The 21,415-nt window shown below is 34.3% G+C and overlaps 2 protein-coding genes across 4 annotated transcripts in view; one reads left to right on the top strand and one right to left on the bottom strand.

Annotated features, from left to right (window-relative positions):
- The window catches only part of LOC145694669 (uncharacterized), a 508,204-nt gene that overhangs the window by 333,170 nt on the left and 153,619 nt on the right, over window positions 1–21,415 (bottom strand). The window lies entirely within an intron of this gene.
- LOC145694668 (uncharacterized) lies at window positions 1,676–20,710 on the top strand. Of its 3 annotated transcripts, XM_081771141.1 has the most exons (4): window positions 8,524–8,797; window positions 8,897–9,069; window positions 17,025–17,161; window positions 19,769–20,688. In XM_081771141.1, the coding sequence occupies exons 1-3, from the start codon at window positions 8,695–8,697 to the stop codon at window positions 17,118–17,120; spliced, it is 372 nt and encodes a 123-aa protein (XP_081627267.1). In that variant the 5' UTR covers window positions 8,524–8,694; the 3' UTR covers window positions 17,121–17,161; window positions 19,769–20,688. The 3 variants fall into 3 exon arrangements, 2 of the variants coding, with proteins under 2 accessions (XP_081627268.1, XP_081627267.1); XM_081771142.1 differs by lacking the exon at window positions 17,025–17,161 and having other exon boundaries at window positions 8,461–8,797; window positions 19,769–20,710; XR_014133038.1 differs by lacking the exons at window positions 8,524–8,797; window positions 8,897–9,069; window positions 19,769–20,688 and adding an exon at window positions 1,676–3,339 and having other exon boundaries at window positions 17,025–17,078.

Here is a 21,415-nt window from a genome sequence, read left to right as displayed (position 1 = left end):
TTCAGGACCACCCTTCACCTCTCTTTTAGATACCTAGGTCCTTCTAAAATCTAGTTTGATCCAGATTTTACCAAATTTTATTCGTTTCAAAGCCCCACCGCCAAAAATGCTTAGTTTTGATTGGATGATAAACCCACGCTATGATATTAGGGCGCAATTATTTCCATTCCATGCCGGGAAGTCTCGCTGAAGACGCCAGATTCTGATCTTCTCGATCAAAAATTCGAAAAAGGAGCTAGAAAAGCTGCAAACAAGGTAACATTTGGATTTCATTAACACCTAAAATCACTGGAAGTCTCGAGGAGCCATGCACTATTAAATTTCATACTAAAAACTGAACTAAAAAGCTGAAATAGGAAGTGCAGTATACCCACACAGCAAGGAATATTTCCTCAACCAAAATAAAATATTTTCCTTGATTTGCAAAAGGTTTTCCTTCTCTGGAGATTTCCATTCTGGTTTCCCTAATGTATTCCGAATATTTCCCAAAAATATTTTCTCAAAAATGTTTGTAAAACATTTTAGAAATTACCGAGAGTACATTTTGAGAATGCTTGCCAGAAAGTAAATCCAGGAAAATATTCACAAAATATATTAGAAATATTGTTTTGGATGTATTGTAATATGTTTTCACTGTTCAGAGGGGAAATATTTTCGAAATGATACTAAAAATGTTTTCCATATATGATACGGAAAACAATGAAATGAAATATATTCCATATATTTAAACAATGTTTTCTAATACGTTATTAACAATATTTTCTCTTTTTACGAGAAAACATATTGAATATATATTTTTAAAAACGTTTAGAATATTTTAAAAATAAATTCTTTCGTAATATAAGAAATATTTTTTAGAAATATTTTTAAAAGGTTTACTTAATTTTTTACAAAAGTATTTTGGTAATCTGCTCATATAACTTAAATGAAGCATTTCCGACCAATATTTTAGTATTATTTCCAGAATATTTTATCGAATTTTGAATATAAAACGTTAAGACAGGGAAAGGAAAACATATTAAAAATGAATAGAAAATGTTTTTCGTTATGTTTTGGAAAATATATTGTTTTTTTAGTGAACCACATTTTCTGATATATTATAGAAACATTTTTACATTGTTTTCAGAATATACTCTTTCGTTACTGGAGAAAATATATTCCTTGTTATATCTGAGAAGTATTCCAAATATTTACCGGAAATATTTTTTAAAAAATGTTTGGAAAACATTTTATGAAGTACAGAAAGTATATTTTTAGAACATTAGCAGGAAAATAATGTAAGAAAAAATACACAAATTGTACTAGAAATATTGTGTTGGATGTAATGTAATATGTTTTCACTGTTGAGAGGGAAATATTTTCGAAATGATATTAAAAATGTTTTCCATATATGATACGGAAAACAATGAAATGTAATATATTCCATATATTTAAAAAATATTTTCTAATACGTTATTAGCAATATTTTCTATTTTTACGAAAAAACATATTGAATTTATTTTTTAAAAAACGTTTAGAATATTTAAAAAAAATTTTTTTCGTAATATAAGAAATATTTTTCAGAAATGTTTTAAAAAGGTTTACTTAATTTTTTACAAAAGTATTTGGTAATCTTCTCATATAACTTAAATGAAGCATTTCCGACCAATATTTTAGTATTATTTCCAGAATATTTTATCGAATTTTGAATATAAAACTTTAAAACAGGGAAAGGAAAATATATTAAAAATGAATAGAAAATGTTTTCCGTTATGTTTTGGAAAATATATTGTGTTTTTAGTGAAACACATTTTCTGATATATTATAGAAACATTTTTACATTGTTTTCAGAATATACTCTATCGTTACTGGAGAAAATATATTCCTTGTTATATCTGAGAAGTATTCCAAATATTTACCAGAAACATTTTCAAAAAATGTTTGGAAAACATTTTATGAAGTACAGGAAATACATTTTTAGAACGATAGCAGGAAAATAATGTAGCGAAAATTTTCACAAATTGTACTAGAAATATTGTGTTGAATGTAATGTAATATGTTTTTAATGTTGAGAGAGAAAATATTTTGGAAGCAATACTAAAAATGTTTTACATACATGATATAGAAAACAGGAGCGCATGTGGTCGGATTCCACGTTAATCAGTAGGTCTCGTACCATATAGCCTCACTGCTGAAAGAGACATTAAACTCAAAATCAACTCAACTCAATGAGGCGAGTTGTGACCATACTAGTATGTAGCTGCATTTGCACGCTTTTAAAACATGTATTATTGTGGATATCAAATTTGCAACTTAAATTTTCTAATATACTTACTTCAGGGTTACACAATTATTCTATATAGTTTGTTAATATTCCTCAGAAACCTTTTAGTTGTTGGCATTTGTTTACAGAAATAATTCATGACAGAAGAGTGTGTGTGAATGTATAGTTATATTTGTGCGTGTGTGATGGTCAGTGAAAAACACACAAGTTATTTTGACAGTACAATGTAGCCACGTCGCGTTCAGTGCTTACCATTTTTCAGATGGAAGTTATCTCTTCCCTCTTAATATGTTTGGACAGCTCTGCGGGGAAGTCGTGGCTGGCGTTTCTTGATATTAAACGTTGCTTGCTTCATTAACGTGTCTCTGAATACAGAAATTAGCATCACACGTTATAGTTAAACTTAAGACATCACTGAAATTGACTCTCCATAGGACGTTTAGTCTTGGAGCCACTTTTCATACCGATTTGCGTTAATGCAACGCAAAAGTAGTGTTTCATTTGGCCGGCTTAGAAGTCACGCAGAGTTTGGTATAGTTCTGTTCACGACATAAAATGGGCTATTTATGTGTGCTGTGACATTTTCAGTTGAAACATGGGCTGATCCTGAAATACGAATTTAATTATTAGTGGAGATTGAGATACAATATAAAGGAATGTTCCTTGCCGGCCTGGCATCATTGGAATTTTCGTATGTTTCTGTGTCGTGCGTATGTATTTTTTCAAATTTTAAAAATTTTATTCTGTGTTATGCAGGATTTATACTGTACCAATTATTATCCGGCGAAGTAAAGTACAGGAAAATAATGTATGAAGCTTAAATACTATCACGTTAAGTTGTGTGAAGCGAAGAGTTATCTAAAAGAAGGAATCATGTATTCTCCGACTTCTAATACGAGATCTATAGGGAAGTTTCAGAAGCTATGTAGGTACTGAAAATACTTTTCCGAATAGACCTATAGCCACAAAGCTAAATTTTGACGACACATTCGACCTTTTAAATAAAAGGAAAGGGGATAGTGATGGCCAAAGACAATTACGGAAAAAGAAAAAGGAAGAACCATTAGCAGAGGAAGGTAGGTATCGACGTTGGAGATATTTTCGATAAAGTATCTTGTGAGCATAAAGTGTAAAGTTAATGTAAACTGAAATGAGTGTGCAATGAGTCTGAGAAAGCAAACTATAGATTAGTCTATTCCGTGCAGTTTTACTATCCGGATCCATAGTGTATGCAGTAGTAGGAGTAGCAGTAGAAAGGTTAGAAGCTCCTCCCCCCAGGGATTCGTTGGGTTCTGTTCTCAACATAAAATGGGCAAATTAAACACTTTCCAAAATTTTTCTGTACATTTTACAATGTGTGGATCCGTATAGTAAAACTGCACCGTCTTTTCTGTTCTAATTTGAGGTTCCTGATTGTAAGGGCCAGGCTTGGGTAATAAAATGTGGGGTCAATTACATAAGGCGAGAATAAAATTAATCGTAATGTACAGGATAAATCTGGGATATAGTATACAACAGGTCCTCATCATTTCCCGAGGACTCACGAAGTTCAGTATTTTACGGATTATTCATTGCGGACCTAGGAACTTGAAAATGGGGTAACAAAGCGATTTTCATTTACTTATCGACTGAAACTTGTACATGACATACCACCATTTCTATACGTGGTGCAAGAGTTTGAACTATCCTCGAGTACGGTGCACTTTATGTTAGCCTCTGTAGTGCCCTTGTACTTTATATTTCACTATGTGTGTGTGGGGGGAGAAGGGACTTGAACGCATATTGCATGTCTTGTGCTCGTGGATAGTTCTTACTGTTGCATTACGTACAAACGTGATGGTATTTCATGTAGAAGTTGTAATAGCACACATAAGAAACGCAGATCACGGTGTACTCATACTGCATATTCCAGTGTGAGTACAACATGATCTGGATTTCTTATGTGTTCTATTACCACTTGGACATGACATACCACCATTTCTGTACGTGGTGCAAGAGTAAGAACTATCCTCGAGTACGGAACACGATCAGGAGCTGTTGTATACTGACAACTTCTTAATTGCTTCTTATATGCGAGAATAAACCATTAAAATGTACAGGAGAAATATGTAAATTGTTCTATTTTTCAATATCACTCTTTAATCGCAGTCGCACCTACACTTTGCTGCCTCCTCTACCTTTACCCAAGATTTAAATCACTTGATTTTTTAAATAAAAATCGTTGATTTAAATCAAATTCCGAAATAATTTAAAGTGAAAATAATAAAGTCCCGTTTCTGTTCTGTTATTCAGATTTTATGGAAGATGATAATCATAATACAATGAGACTCAAATGTACAGTATGTACAGCTTTGAAAACAAGTGTCATGCAGAGGATGATTAGGGAAAATCCCGTTTTGAACGGGTAACAGGGCAATCCTGTTTTCTTCTCTTCGTAACATAGGGTTTATATTGTAAATCGTTAGCTATTCCAACGGGGGAATCACCATCGACATTTAAGACGAAGATTCTTTTGTGTGCGCGTCTATATATTTGTTCCCAGATAATACGGCGTATTTAGAAGTGTCCTATCCTTCTCCGATTTTTTTTTTTTTTGTTTTGTTTTGTTTAGACTTTATAACTTTAGGCAAAATTTATGTATTTCGTGCCGCAAGCTAGTTACAATTTCCTTTAAAATATGCCCCTGCCAAATATCAGTGACTTTTGAGGAAAAAAGTGTCACTTTAATAAGCGTTGCTGTACTTTTTCCTTAACGCTTAAACTTTTAAATTATATCACCTATTTTTAGGTGATAGGATAAAATCTTTTATTATTCGATTAAAAAAGTACCAATAAAGCTTTTTACTTCGTTTTATCAAGATTGAAGGAATTGTAGAGCACGTTACATATGCTTTCACTTCTCTCTGCGTCGAGACATAGGATGTGAGGACGTCATAAATTAAAAAAAAAAAAGATATTTTTTGTGCCTATTTTTATTATTTTTTGGCGGGCCTACATTTTGCATTCAGAATACTGAAATTCTGCACACTCGTTCAGTTCACCCTTAGTATTTTTCAGATGATTTCAGATCTCTGCGTGAAAACAGCGGGGTCCAGAGGGGCAAAAAAAAAAAAAAAGGATATTTTTAACAAAAAATAGCTTTCTTCGCGATTTCCCCGCCTAAGATGGACACATATGAATGGTACCATCTGAAAGGCTGTTCTGTTCCGAAGAGAGTGATGTACGAACCATGATCTTAGGATAAATAGGGATGTTTCAGTAAACTGTTACCTGGGATCATGTTTTATACGGAAATCTGGGGTATTCGGGGATATTATTTTTCGCGGGCTTACTTTTGTATCTAGAAGTTTGAAATTTTGAACACTCATTCACTTCACCCCTTAGTATTTTTCAGATTTGTTTCAGATTGTTGCCTTTAAACACAGGCGGTACAGAGGGGTAAAAAGTATTAAAAAAAAAAAGAAGTGATATTTCTTAACAGAAAATCCGTTTTTTCGTGATTTTCCAGCCCCAGATAGCCTACACGATGGACACATTTGAATGGTACCGTTTGAAACTGTTTTATTCTAGGATAAATAAAATGTCTGAGGAAATTTTTATATTACATCCGTGTCATCTGGGGTATGGTGAGGATTTTCTTAGCTCATTGTTAAATATTTTTCCCGCCCTTATTATTCAAGATAGAAGCTTGAAATTTTATACACACATTTAGTACACCCTTAGTATTTAACAATTGATTTTGAGATCTGTGCGTTAACACAAGGGAGTCCAGAGGGGTTCAAAATTTGAAAAAAAAAAATCAGAAAAAATCCCGACATCTCTCAAAATTTTCCGCTTCAGGGACATGATAGGGAAAATTTGAGTGTTACCGTTTTAAAGGCTGTTCTATTCTGAAGAGAATGAGGTATGAACCATCATCCTAGGATAAATAGGGATGATGCTTGACTGAAAGTCTATAATTTACCAAAAAAAAAAAAGCCATAATTTAAAGCTAGGAAACATTGTTTGGGATTGATATAAGTTAACGATTGGGGATTAATTCAAAATTCAACCCCAATACTTTCACTTAAATGGCATAATTGGCATTTAATACTAATTTGTAATGCTTTTTCTTCAGTTCGCGAGTTGTATTATACGAGGAGAAAGATTTGATTTAAATCCAAAAAATCGATTTAAATAAAAAAAATCATCAAAAATGATTTTTTAAAAAAAAATCATGATTTTTTTCAACCCTGCTTTGAATTACGTTTTAAAACTTACACGTCAGATTACGATTTTCATCTGATTATTTCATCCATATTCACATTCCTTATATTTTGATTACTTATATACATTCTTGAACAGAGTCAAATTTTAACTTTCCGGGATGAGCGCTGTAGTAATTTATGGCAGAACGAGCGGATGTATTTTTTGTAACAGTAGAGGTTATACAACTTGATTTTAATTTGTATTGTAATGTATTTGTTTTAGTTTACATTTACGTGGGAATGTACTATTTTAGGTCCGTATAGATTTGCAAAATTTACAAAAGGAGTACTACTTTTATTTCAGGTGAGCAGTGTGTAATTAACAGGGTTGGCTGGTTTAAACCAGCTGGTTTTTTCAAAAAACCCAACTGGTTTAAACCAAAAAGAAAAAAAAACGAAAAATGCTTTAAATCGTGTGAACTTCATGGTGATGTTTCCACATATCAAACCATCCGCATTACATTTATCTACTTTCCACCCTTTAATCAAGGGGTCCCGTGTTTAATTCTCGGTCGAACCACAACCCATCTTTCAAGTGTAAACCAAGTAGCGATTCGAGGTGTCCCTCTAAGCAGGAGTCCTCTCCGTGATAAACTTGGTATTTCATAAGGATGTTAAGCCTAAACATACGAAATGAAACCAAATGATATATTTCTACTTGAATGAATGCCTGTTGTTTTATAAAGAAGCCAAGGTTGCTTAAATATATTGATAGAAATTGCCAAATTTATCAAGTGCCTACGTAGCTTCCAACATCAGCTTGGATTTGACTTGGTTTTAATTTTATTGAATGATATATACATACCAAATTTGTAATTTAATACCTCAATTTTAGCGTAGTGATTATGATCCGTTGACCTTAAAATTTTACATACAGATACATGTAAAGTAATAACAGGATTTTCCTAATGGCTAAGGCGGGAGTTACCCGATTTATATATAATTCTAGGTATAATGTTTTTACTTGTGTAACTGTTTGTCTTTTTGTCCTTCTGAAATTACTCTTGACAATTATATTAACAAGTAGGACCATGTAAAGATCAGTACAACGTATTTTTATCAGAAGTCCTTCGTGAGTGAATCGGCAATCGCGGTTGTGACCAATTAGTCCCGGTTTCGTGTCCAAATGGACAATTTCTCTTGGATGTAAGTCGAGAAGCGGTTTGGATTCCGCTTTAAGCTTGTGACCCCTTCCAGCATAACCTTGTTGTTGCATAATAACACCAAGGGGAAACAAACTAATTTCTGTCCATATTTAATATGAATACATAGAGTAAATTATTTACACCAAAAAACTGGTTTAAACAAACAAACAAAAAAAGTTTAAACCTCCCCCCCAAAAAGTTTTTTTCAATAAAAACCATGGTTTTGGCCAACCCTGGTAATTAATAACAATATATGATGATTTTAGTCTTTACGTAATCATTAGCTTACGCGCATACGCACCCTCGTTGACGCACTTATTCCTTACGGACGCAACTTCACGCTGCCCCATTCCTTGTTGCGCTCCTGTCCTGACTCGGTTATGTAGCATTTGTAGTTTTTAGTGGCAACCACATACCCATGTTGGTTGGTGTTTATATCACAACCGTTTCAATGGCATTCCTTCGAACGCGTATTTACACCCGTAACAAGTAAGCCTTCCTAAAGTGTCTTTCGCCCAGTAATATAACTCTTCCCGTAAGAAATACTTTAGTTGCTGAGACTGAATTTACTGATCAAAGTTTTGAAATGTAATGAATTTGAGTATGTGAAGCTAGGACAGTACTTTATACTTTTACTTGTTATCTGGCGTATATTGTCTTTCACTTTGAGTTCTGTTATTATGCTGAATAAAATTAACAAGTCAAAATACAGATATAGGCGTAGTAACAATGCAGAACGGGCTGTTCTTTTTATTTTTTTTTAATATATATATATATATATATGTATACATACAAGAAAGGGAATTTCCATAAGTGATGACAAATTATTGTTGTGTTTGATCTAGTTACGCATCGTGGTTTTAGTTGTTAATTATAGAAAAGCGTAGCGAATCTTCTACAATTCGACTCGATCGGCATTTGTTTATTTGTTTTTCGTTTGTTCTATGTTAATTATCGTAAAAGTTAAAATGAAAACGCGGCGTGTGTCTTTCTTCAACTGGCGGAAATAATTTTATTGCTTGGGGTTGTAAAACTTCAAATGAAACGTTTGTTTTATATCTTAACGCTTATGCCATGTAGTCTAAAGAAGACGTGGGGATCACGGTGGTTCATTTTTAGAATTCTTACTTCTGGTGCGTTGGGTAAGCAGGTCACAATACTTCCTTGAAAATTCTTACATATTTATACAGAAAGCAAATTTAGGAAAATGATAATATTTATTTTTATTATTATATTTTCAGTTTTAGCTGAAAGGTTAGAAACAGCGGAAATGGAACTAGGTAGTTGTCATGCGAGGAACAAAGTGTTGGAATGCAACATTAGGGATCTTAAGACGTCGAAAGAAGAAATGGAATGTAAGCTGAAGCAAGAAAGACAAGCTCTAAAAATAGAAAGGGATCATGATAAAGAAAAGGTGAGTGAACTATGTATGTTCAGATAACGTTCCATAGTTATACTCTTTATGCTAAACGAGATGGATGAAGAATGAACGTAAATAAATAAGAAATTACATTTTTGTACTCTTCCGCAGGGAATCGAACGTGAGACTACGTGCCCGAAATGCACACACACTAGTAACTAGATCAGCGGGCAGTACTATGTATTTTCAGATTACGATATTCATTTCTTCTTTTTGTATTAGAACAAGTGTAATTTGTCAGTTAATTACGTTACACAGATACAGTTTATTCAACTGAGTGTGAAATTGGGGGGTGGAGGGACTGTAGGCACGGTATTAAATAGTAGATCTCTCAATGCACCTAGTTCGATCCTAGAGTATGTGAGTTTATGATGGACAACGTGATAAGCGTGAATTTTCTTTTTTCCTTCACAGTTTCTTTTCACCAATTCTTTCATCAGGATCCCTAGTTCGATCCTAGAGTATGTGAGTTTATGATGGACAACGTGATGAGCGTGAGTTTTCTTTTTCCCTCCACAGTTTCTTTTCACCAATTCTTTCATCAGTATCCCTAGTTCGATCCTAGAGTATGTGAGTTTATGATGGACAACGTGATGAGCGTGAGTTTTCTTTTTCCCTCCACATTTTGTTTTCACCAATTCTTTCATCAGCATCCCTAGTTCGATCCTAGGCTGTGCGAGTTTATGATGAACAACGTGATGAGCGTGAGCCGCAGCTTGAGGCGTGAGCGTGAGCTTTGGCTAAAAGTGTAATAATTGGTTTCTTTCTTTACCAAAGATTTACATTTAATTCACATAATAATGCCGAGTGAGCGTTAGCGAGTGGAGACGGGTTAGTGCCCCGCAGGGCACGTTGTTTTCTGTTTTTATTACAGCTAAATGGGAAGACGTTCCTGTGTTCTAGAAGATTGCAGCCTTCTTGGTTATGTCACTAACCGTTACAGTAAACAATATAACTTTCTCCACGTTTCTTTATATTAGTATATATCAGGGTTGGCAAAAACCATGGTTTTTATTGAAAGAAGAAAAAAAAACGGTTTTTTGGTTTAAATAATTTGCTCTATATATTCATATCATATATGGACAGAAATAAGTTTTTTTTTTTCATCCTGATGTTATTATGCAACAACCGGGTTATGCTGGAAGGGGTCACATAAGCTTAAAGCGGAATAAAAATCGCTTCTCGAGTTACATCCGAGAGAAATTGTCCTCCATTTGAACTCGGAACCAGGACTAATTGTCCACAAATGCGATACGTCTGCCGATTCACTCACGAAGGAATCCTGATAAAAATACGTTGAACTGATCTTTACATGCTTCTTGATATAATTGTCAAGAGTAACTTCGGAAGAGCAAAAAGATAAACAGTTGCACAAGTAAAACTATTATAGAGAATTACATATGGACAATTTCTAAGTACTACGGAGTACAGAACTAACTTAGTTCAAGTTAGTTAACAATGACTTTTATTGGTCCAAATTAAAGAAATACAACGACCTAATTTGCATATCAGTAAGAAAAGTGAATAAAGATACGAATTATTTGAGTCCACTTTGGCTCAGACTCATTTATACATAAATAGATATCAAAAATAGTTCTCATTTCACTAAATGCCTCTCGTGGGGTCTGTATGACCCCACACACACACACACACAAAGTACGGCATTTCAAAGTATTTTATCAATAGTAAACGTTGAAACGAAACAATATTTAGAATTTTTCTTTGATTGCAATTACATAACAATAATAACAACTACAAAAAAATCACAAACATTTATAAACTTAAAAAAAAAATGCTTTTGTAGTATAATCTTTTTGAGTAATGAATGGGGAATTCAGGTCTGAATATAACACGAATAATATATGGGAGTGAAACGTGATAACCTACAAATGTGTGTTCATCAAGATATTACAAACACTTACACTTTTACGAACATTTTTCGTTTTTTGGTTTAAACCAGTTGGTTTTTTTCAAAAAAACCAGCTGGTTTAAACCAGCCAACCCTGGTATATATATATAGGGTGTAAAAAAATTTAAAGCATCAAACCTACAGAGGTGATTTGTCACATCAGAGCAAAGGAATAGTTCATATGGACCTGTGGTAAAAAGTCCATACTTTCGAAGCTATAGACTGTCGAAGACATAAGAAAATAAACTTTAAAAATCTATAGCTTCAGTGTGGGACCGAGCGCAGTCAAGGAAGACATCACTTAAGAACTAGTATGTGCCCTATTCAGTACCCATGTTTCAGAATTCTGTGGTGCTTGCGTATGAATGGACAGTTTATGAGCACTTCAACTTTTCTGAGTATTCCTCAACTGGCTCTATAAAAATTAATGTGTAAGTGCCGCAAGATTCTGAAATATGGATATTTGGATAGGGCACGTACTAGCTCTTAAGTAATGTGTTGACTCGACTGGGATCGGTCTCACAGTAGTGGAACTCTGAACCTCTAAATTTCCTTTTCGCACGTTTTCGGCAGCCTGTAACTTAGACGTTTGACCACGGGTCCATATGAACTTTGTTTTTCTTTTCGTGTGCAGGGTAAGAATTAAATGATAACTTAGCTGCTGATAGTCGAATTTCGGTTAAAACTACGCTAGAAGTCGTGTAGCCGAATAGTAACCGAGTAGTACTCAGTGATACTACACATTGCCTTTTCCTGGATTACTATAGTACGGAAGGTATAACGTCGTTGCTTTCCCGTGAAAACTTGTAGTGACGTTTATGGGGAGTTGCCAGCTTGGTTACACGTGGCTCGCTGAACGCATTGAATGGTGGCTGGTGATTTGCGATCCTCTTACCACACCCCCAGTGACGAGCAGGTCCAAGTGCGGGAAGCCAATGACGCTATACCTTCTGACCTTTAGTTACCAAGAAAATTGTCAAAAGGTGTTAACCAACTTACTTGGTTACATTAAGCAAAAGGAATAACAGCTGTACAGTTTTGCGGTAAAATCGTCTTTGTAATTGCTCATTGCACTTAATTTTGACGGTACTTGGGCTGTTATAGACAATTAGTTATTTTAACCCCTCTTCCTTGGTTGCAGGACTCAGTTATTCAGGATAAATTAACACGTCTCAATTGATCTTTCTTTTCGAGTATCGAAATTCTTATATAATATTAAATTAGCTGCAGTATGGGATATTTCAAAGTAAATTTTTCTGGTCACAGTATGAAACATCCTCAGATATGCTAGTTGTCATTGTCGTGTATGCGATGCACTAACCAATTAAAGTAGTGTATACTAATTACGGCTCTCGATTAATTTAATCGTGTGGTTGGTGTAATCATAAATATATTCATCTTTATTAAAAATTAGTTGCTATATAGATGTATATGTAGAATATAAGCGAATTTTAAAGGGAAATGTAGACATAGTAACTCCCACAGGATTTTTTTACAGGGGGAAGTGGGCAAAATGACCGACATACAAGCAAAGACGCGGATACAAATACCTAGAACCACATAATATTTAATGTAAAAAAACAAATATTACAACTCACTGCTAACTTCACTAACTGTTGTGTGTGAATAAAATAATTTAGCATATTTTAATACTAATTAGGAAAATCCATTGCTAAAGCAAGTGCTCCCTGCAGCGGGCGGCTATGCTTACAGAATACAGTTTTAGTGTTATTGATACTTCGTAAGTGAAATCCTCATTTAGTTGGCTCGAGGAATCTAGAATACAATAGTGCTATGATAAAGAAAAGAGTAAGTTTTTATATTTTAGGTATGTTTTGTATTTGTAACCTGTTCTTCTTTCCGAAAGTATATTCTCCTTTAGAACAACTTAACTCTGTGCTTCAAAAGTGCAGAAGTACAACTCTTATGTAAATCAGGCGCAAATATAGGTATTGAAAATTGAAAGTAAAGATTACCATGAAAAAAAGCAATGATAGAACGACAGTGCGAAAAATACGAACCAACCAGTGCTAGACAGCCACTGAAAAGCACGAATATTATTAACAGAGTGAGCACAAGGGCGTAGCAGGATGAGCTTGGTGTGCTTCCGTATGGAGCGGGCATGTCAGCGACGGTGGATATGCACGTAACCGAGGGTAGTGTAAAAATTTTATATCCCATACAACTATGCCTTACATCTAATAGAGCTTTACTTTACTACTGTGGTTCTGCATCATCACTTTACATAATGCCTTGAGTTCATAATAGCTTCCTTACGGAGTACTATGCATTACGTTATACGTATTTCTACCTATGATAAATATTATAATAGATATAAGGTTCCGATATATAGTTAAATGTAGATTGCTATTGCAAAATGAATCAACATATAAATAACATAAATAATGGTTTGCGGCTTCCATTTCAACTCAGCCAAAAAAAAGTACCATCACCATCTCAGATACTGTTGAAACTTTTTTTTATAGCAACTAGACATGTTTTTTAAATGACCCGTATTTTTTGTTGTCGGAAAAGATTTTCCCTCCAAGTAATGGGCCATCAAAACGGGAAGTACAATTTACGAATTTTAGAGGACGTGGAAAATGGTAAACTTCGTAGCCTCATCATTCAGCTATGGAGACAGATAGTTATAATTCTTGTTGTGGTATGTACACTCATGACAAAAATTATTGTCGCATGTCTATAAATATGTTGTTGTAGGAATATAATTTGATAACGAATTCGTCCGGTATTTCTTATAATGTTAGTATGTGTATAATCGGGAAAGAGGATGTATGTGGCAAATTTCATGTCAAAAGAGCAGTAAATATGAACAATAAAACGAAAATAAAACTTTCTTGTCCATTTAGCAACATTTTGTTTTACTCATTCTAATTTTCGTGTTTGTAATTCTTTTCTTCTGAAATTTACTACGAATATTCATTTCCCGATTATACATGTAGTATCAGTATTAATAGTACCCTGCAAAATCATTATCAAATTATATTCTTACAAGAAGACAGTTACAGATATGCGACAATCATTTTGGACATGAGTGTACATAGGGATATAAATAAAATATATTTTATTATAGTTTGGTTTGCGCATGCGTATCTTTTGGTACATAAATTAACAAATGAATAAGTTTATCTCTAAAGTCGAAGTTTGCGTCGAGCACTTCCGGTTCGAATTTTAAAATTCTATTTTACGGTTGGTAAGACCTAGTTACGCGCTTCTCGAAAAAAAAAATTGTATTGCTTGTGTATGCAACCGTCTTGTCGCAAAAAAATTCGAGAAACCGTCAAATTTTCAAAAATCACCTTTCTCGAAATCACCATAATTTAAAATCCTGAAATGTTGTCAAATTGTTCAACTTTACATGAATAATAAACACCCCAAATAGCATTGTCGACCAATGCTTCATGAATGAACTACAGCCTCTTGAAGTTAGCGAAGTTTCATTAACTTCAATATCACCGTTGGCAACACTGAAAACAATGAAAGTGCAACAATTTGATGATGTTTGTGGTTCACATTCATTAAATAAAGAATAAAAATTTCTCCTGGCTCCTTTTTATTATTTTGATCAAAAAGGCTCTCTCAAATTATAAGATGAGCGTCCCCTTCTCCGTTTTCTTAAACCGATGTAACCTGAGGTGTAAATTACGATTACGAAACAAAGTGTCACTGATTTTTTCCACTCTGAAGTAATTATTTGCTTACTTAGTGTCTTCTTCGCTAATAGCATGTAACCATGGCAGATGCTCCAATAGGTGTAGGTGCACTCACAACTCGTAGCACGTTGTCGATAGTCACAAAACACTTATATTCTCTTCTGGAAACCTGTACCCTGTTGAAGGTGCATGTGGAAACAAAGAAAACATAATGAAATGAAATCTTGGGAGTTTTACGTCCCACGTTTATGCCGGTTAGGCTAAAGGAGACAGTGATTATGAGAAATGAGTGAAAAGGCGGAATGAAGAAAGTGGGAGGAAACGAGAAAACCCCGAAAAACCCACCAGCACGGTGTTTGTCCACCACAAAGTCCACACTGCGCGAGCTGGGATCGAACCAAGGACCCCAAGCACCGGAGGTGAACGCTCTTCCACTGAGCCACCGCGCCTCCTGGAAACACAAAGAACACTGCAATTTCATGTAATATTTGATTTATTGATAATATTTCTGCTATCCATCAGTGGTTATTATATGTATGTAACAAAAGTTAATTTTTGCAAATTTCTTAAATCTACACTTTGAATTGCAGAAGCTCGATTTTGGGGAAAGCATGAAGTTAGTCCATAGTGACCCGTTACTGCCATAAAAGCCAAAGATGACTTCGGTAAATACCAGTTACCGGTCGCACACTTTCCCATTTTTTTTTTTTTAATTGTCGAATTCGGTTTTTGGCAACAAGACGAGAGTAATACCCGGAGTTGGTACTTGCACTATACTCACGAATTTTTTTGCTGGTTTAATACTGTGAATCTGTTTTTCGTTTTCCCGTGTTGCCACATTCTTATCTCCCCTCTCCGCAATACATCGCCGAGACCCTTACCACGGCCGGTTTCACTGAAAAGCCACTGCTTTATCGGACCTGTCTGCATCTTGGACATCTGAAAGCAATTTTTAAAGTGGAATGCAGCACCATCAGAAATCACTGAATCGGTTTATTAAATTGTAGACACTTATTTTCACGTACTCGAACCTTTTTCTATAACGCGTATTTTCGCTTTTCTTCGAGTATTTTTAGAATCTTATTCATGGTTATGAGTACAAGCCGAATTGTGTGTTTTGTCATCGCTTATTACGGCAAAACTGTCAGTTGTTTCATAATAATATATCACTCCCGTAAAGGAGTTTTGTTCGTTTCTCCAGTGATCACTCTGAACTTCCCTTTGCAGAATAACAGTCCAATTTAAGCGAAGTCCACATGCAGTAAAATAGAATTTTTATCTTGAAATTTTACACGGTGCTTTTCGGTAGCATTTTTTTCCACTTTCATTGTTGCAAACTGTGACTTCAAAGTTAACGAAAGTTCGCTAACTTAAAAAGGCTGTAGTTCATTCATGAAGCATTGGTCGAGAATGCTATTTGGTGTGTTTATTATTCATGTACAGTTGAACCATCTGACAAAATTTAAGAATTTGAAATTATGATGTTTTCGAGAAAATGACGATTTTTGAAAATTCGACGATTTCTCGAATTTTTTGCGATAAAACGGTTGCACACAGAAGCGATACTTTTTGGGGGGGGGAAGCGGGTAACTAGGTCTTACCAACCGTGAAAACATAATTTAAAATTCGAACCGGAAGTGCTCGAAAAAAAGCATAAACTTCGACTTTTCACATAAACTTACGTTCATTTGTTAATTTATGTACTTAAAAAAATGAAATGAAATCTTTGAGTTTTACGTCCCACGGTTATGCCGGTTAGGCTAAAGGAGACGGTGATGATGAGAGATGAGTGAAATGGTGGAATGAAGAAAGTGGGAGGAAACGGGAGAACCCCGAGAAAACCCACGAGCACGGTGTTTGTCCACCACAAAGTTCACTTGGCGGGAGCTGGGATCAAATATGTACTTAAAGATACGCATGCGCAAACCAAACTATAATAAAATATAGTTTATTCATATCCCTATGTGCATACCACAACAAGAATTATAACTCTACATGTCTCCATTGCTGAATTGTGAGGCTCCGAATTTGACCATTTTCCACGTTTTCTACAATTCATGAATTGTACTCCCCGTCCTTGATGGCCCATTACTTGGTGGGAATTTTTTTTCAACAAAAAAAAGGCCCCTTAAAAACATGTCTAGTTCCTATTAAAAAAAAGTTTGAACAATATCTGAGATGGCGATGGTACAATTTTATTATTTATTTATTTATTTATTTTTGCCTCAATTGGAACTCAGATATCTAATTTAAGTTAAAAACAATGTACATTTCTCATTAATTTTTAGTTACTATAAAGATGTGACTTAAAATTTGTAAAATACTGTACATATTTTAATTTTTTGCATTTTCCTTTTCTATAATAGATTATTAAAACACATGGTACAAAACGTAAGAAATGTTTATTAAGCACTGACCTGTTCCGAGAGAGAAAAAATGATTACGAGCTGGTTTTGGAATGAACATAGCTGTTCTGTATGCTATGTATTGGGTAGTTCAGGAAGTGAGTATTTATTGAATGTTTTATTATTATTATTCGATATGCCCATTAAACCATATAGTTGAGACTATTGTATTGATAGAAAGTTGAGACACTATAATATTAATAAATTTTCATAGAAATAGGCACTAACTATACATTTAAATAGGAAGAATGGGTCAAATAGAATTTACTGTAGGCAGCCAATGACACCCCAAAATAAACAAACTTCTGTTCTTTATAATATATCGAACGTAAAGGAACGACATTGGTTGATTTGGCGCTTTATTGATGCATTTCGAAGGAAAAAAGAGAAGCAGGACACGAGACAATGCTTCAAGAAGACGATCCGCCCAAGAAAAGAAGAAAATTCCCGACGAGAGCTCACGTCGTGGTTCGGATTCCACGTTAATCAGTAGGTTCACGTTTTGTATAGCCTCGCTGTTCACGGGACGTTAAACTCAAAATCAACTGAACTGAAAGAAGAAAATATATTCAAGCTGATAAAAGAATTCGCCGTACAGAATTTTGAAACTGTTGACATTGCAGAATAATGCTGGATTTGGCCCATAATTCCGTCATGGAATGTTAATGTCATGGTAATTGTAACATAAGACAAAGTAAATTATTCAATAGGTATATTAGATTTCACTGTTGTTTCCTTTCCAATTATCTGTGTTGCAAATACGTAGTAATAAGCAGTAATGCAGTGTAATGAATTGCTATGAAGTTATGAATATCCTTTACGTTAGAGATATTGTAAAGATAACTTCATAGAAGTTTACTTTGGGGTGTTGTAGGATGCCTACAGCAAATTTTATTTTAGCCCAATATAGATTCATGCTGAAAAAAATTTATGCAGGTCATTGTCTCCGATTTTCCTGAAATTAGGATATATCATTCTAAAAACAAAATAATTATACCCATTTTTTTCTGCACTATACAAAAAAAAAAAAAAAATTAGAACTAAATTAAGCATTTGTTGCAACTGAGACTTTCAGTGACTGTTTGCCATGGCATTTTAAAGAAAATGTGGATCAAATTTAACCTTTCCGAACTTCTTAATTTTAGGTTGTGCAGTTATTTTTTTAGTTTTAGTGATATTAATGCCTATTTTTAAGGCTTTTAGTACGTAATCATCCGGTTTCTATTTTTGAAGTACATTATAACCCATTTAAGTAGATTAACCTATTTAGATATACGGCTTTGCGTCCAAACGTCTCGCGCCCAAACGCCCTGCTCCGGTATCCCAGGGTGGTATAGGAGCAGAGGGCTGGTGTTATTTATCACTAGCCTTTAAGATATATCTATAAGTGAGCATAGTGAGAAGGACCACATATACTTCTACCTTATTAATTTATACAGTATGGCGCTAAATTCGGTGTACAAAAGCAGAGGGGTGACTCCTGAGAGTTAAAAAAAAAAATCCAATAAACATAGGGCGGAAACTCCATCGTTTATGTGTTATAGGCTGCTGAAATCATGAAAAAATGAACTTTAAAGGTTCATAGCTCCAAAACTATGGGACCTACCTTGGTCCGGTCAAGACTTCCCTATCCAAAAATGCGTGTTTCAGAATCCTAAGGTGCTTCCACAACAATGTTTATAGAGGGAGTTTGACTACGGGCCTATGATATAAAGTACTCTCCAACTACCTCCAGAAAAATTGTTGCGTGAGTACCTTAGGATTCTAAAACATGTATTTTTGGATAGAGCACATATTAGTTCCTAAGTGAAGTCTTGACCCGACTTTGGTAGGTCCCATAGTTTTGGAGCTATGGACCTTTAGAATTGATTTTTTCATGTTTTCGGCAGCCTATAACACGTGAACGATGGGCTTCTCGCCCTAAGTTTATTGGAACTTTTTTGTTTGTTTTACTCTCAGGAAACACTCCTCTGCTTTTGTACGACGAATTTAGCGCCATACTGTAGGTATCGTTAAAAAAAAATGTAAATATTAAGCTAGGCTTAATATGCACTTTTTAAAAAAAGTTTATATCTCTATTACTTTATGGCAGGCATGCATATAGCGGAGTTGGGATTTGGGCACCAGAGTCCAGCGGGCAAGCTCTGTGTCGGTTTTCTACATTATTTATTTACAAATACTGAACAAAAATTCAGAATAAATTAAATCTTTTAACAGTTTTTTTCTTTTTAACTCTTTTTAAAGCGAGCTTATCTTCTTTATCTTTTAAGTCGAAGCAGGAAATATAAACCACCGAACGATTTCTGTATATGAACTCTGTCAAACTCGTAACCCAGCTGAGTTACTTTCCTTCCTTCGCTCAGTAATACTCATGCATCTACAGTTTCCATTTTCATCCTAAGTTAAGTTTATTGTGTTCTGTAATATCATTATTTTAAGTTTGGATCATAGTTTCAATTCTATATTTACACTATAACTTTATTCAGCGTACCAAATTTGAGTGATAGTTATTAAGATATTTAGTATATAACTTCCAAAAGTATAGGAAACAATGTTTTAGTATTTTGGATAGCCTGAAGTAAGATAAAAAAAAAACCGCATAAAACGCTTCGTTTGACTTAACCTTGATTCTGAGATATCTTTCGTTTTTAAATTTTGTCACACATGCTACAAATAGTAATTTTACAACAATTGGTTTATTTTAGGAGTCCACTGTGTTTGGAGGCTATCAACCGAGATGATTTCAAGGTACGCCGCACACAGGTACTACATAGACGGTACCAAATTTGACCGTAAGTAAGGATGAATCCCAGAAAAAGGAAGAAAGTGTTGTGACTCACCTAGCATTTCAGTGTCTTTCTATGTGATAAACTATCATCAGCCTCCCATCATTAGCGCGCGGCTTCCTTAATTTGCAGATTCGACGAAAAACGTTTTATATATAGAGTGTTTGGCATAGAGACATTTAGTATAGGAAGCCCAAAGTTCGTAGCGTCAACATAACACCAATTTAAAAATATAGACTGAAGATCTAATTAATTCTTATTGACTGTGATTTTTTTATTGGCGTAGCTCGCTTCGTGTGATGTGTATGGTACTCATTTAAGCTAATTTGCGGGTATATTATGCTTAGTTTTAATTTATGGCAGTTAAATCACACTTCAGATTCTAAAGTAATGTATAATATACCTATTTCGTATCGCTAAATATATTCTTAGATGAAGGTGACAGAGAACTTTTCAAGAAATAGTTTAACTTATTTTGTGTGTGTTGAGGGGAGGGGGGACGTAAGTAAACGCATGATTCTGCTGCTTGGTTTTCGGTGATTGGTACAGTCATCTTCTGAACTACAATACTAGGGTGTGGGGAAGAGTTTGTAAGGTGCAACTCTGTTCGAACTTTTCTTACAAAGTAAGTGTGTTTTTTTATGTTAAATAAAACTTGTTAAAATTGATACACTGATGAGGTGTATATACATTTCAAACTATTATAATGTATGGTATGCAATTAGTAGACTTAAATTAATATAGACTTTTTGTTTATGTATTCACATTAAATATATTGTGTACTACAAATGTATACTTAATGTAAAATTTAATACATTATTACTGTAATTATTCTCAATAAATCTACAAGATTTTATTTTATGTATTGTTTTTTAAAGGTTTATTCCTTTATTTGGCTTTCGGTTTATGTAATTATAAGTAATGTAGGATGGTGGAATTTTGATCATTTTAAGGATAATTTCTTTATTATATACGATAACTCAAAGAAATAATCGATTGTATATCGCATTAAATATTTACATGATATAAAATAAGTTATTTTCCCCATTTATCATGTATAAATCTTATCACCAGTGGGGTTCTGTAGTATAGACACTGGTTGTCCAAGTACTTCACAAGTTGCGGTATAGTCAATGCGGTCTGGTTGCTTGAGCACTGACTTCAGGAGTGGTAGAATGAATGACTATTCGGAAACAGTGAATAGCCTAGTGGTTAATGCATCGACACGGTAAGTTGAAGTTACAGGTTCAAATCTTAGTCCAGTCTTGCATTTTCTTTCCTTTTGTAATTATGTACTTTAGCTTAGTAGACCTGATTTCTTTATACTCGAGTTATTTCATCATGACTTTCAACACAAGGACGACATGAACCACTCACATGTTGATAACTGGGATGTCTTCCTTGTGCTCTGTCATTTATTCTACGCACTACAATAGCTGTTTTAGTGTTGTGTAAAACATACAACGAAGAGCACAATTAAGACACCTCGACTGTGGACATCTGAGTGGTCCACGTCGTCCTTGTGTTAAGAGTCATGGTGCAATAAAATGGTTTCATGGTGATATG

The sequence above is a fragment of the Thermobia domestica genome, chromosome 9, assembly GCF_964235325.1.
Source record: "Thermobia domestica chromosome 9, izTheDome1.hap1.1, whole genome shotgun sequence".
In the NCBI taxonomy this organism is placed as follows: domain Eukaryota; kingdom Metazoa; phylum Arthropoda; class Insecta; order Zygentoma; family Lepismatidae; genus Thermobia; species Thermobia domestica.
Note: the sequence above shows the minus strand (reverse complement) of the source record. Positions and strands in the feature narration are given on the sequence as shown.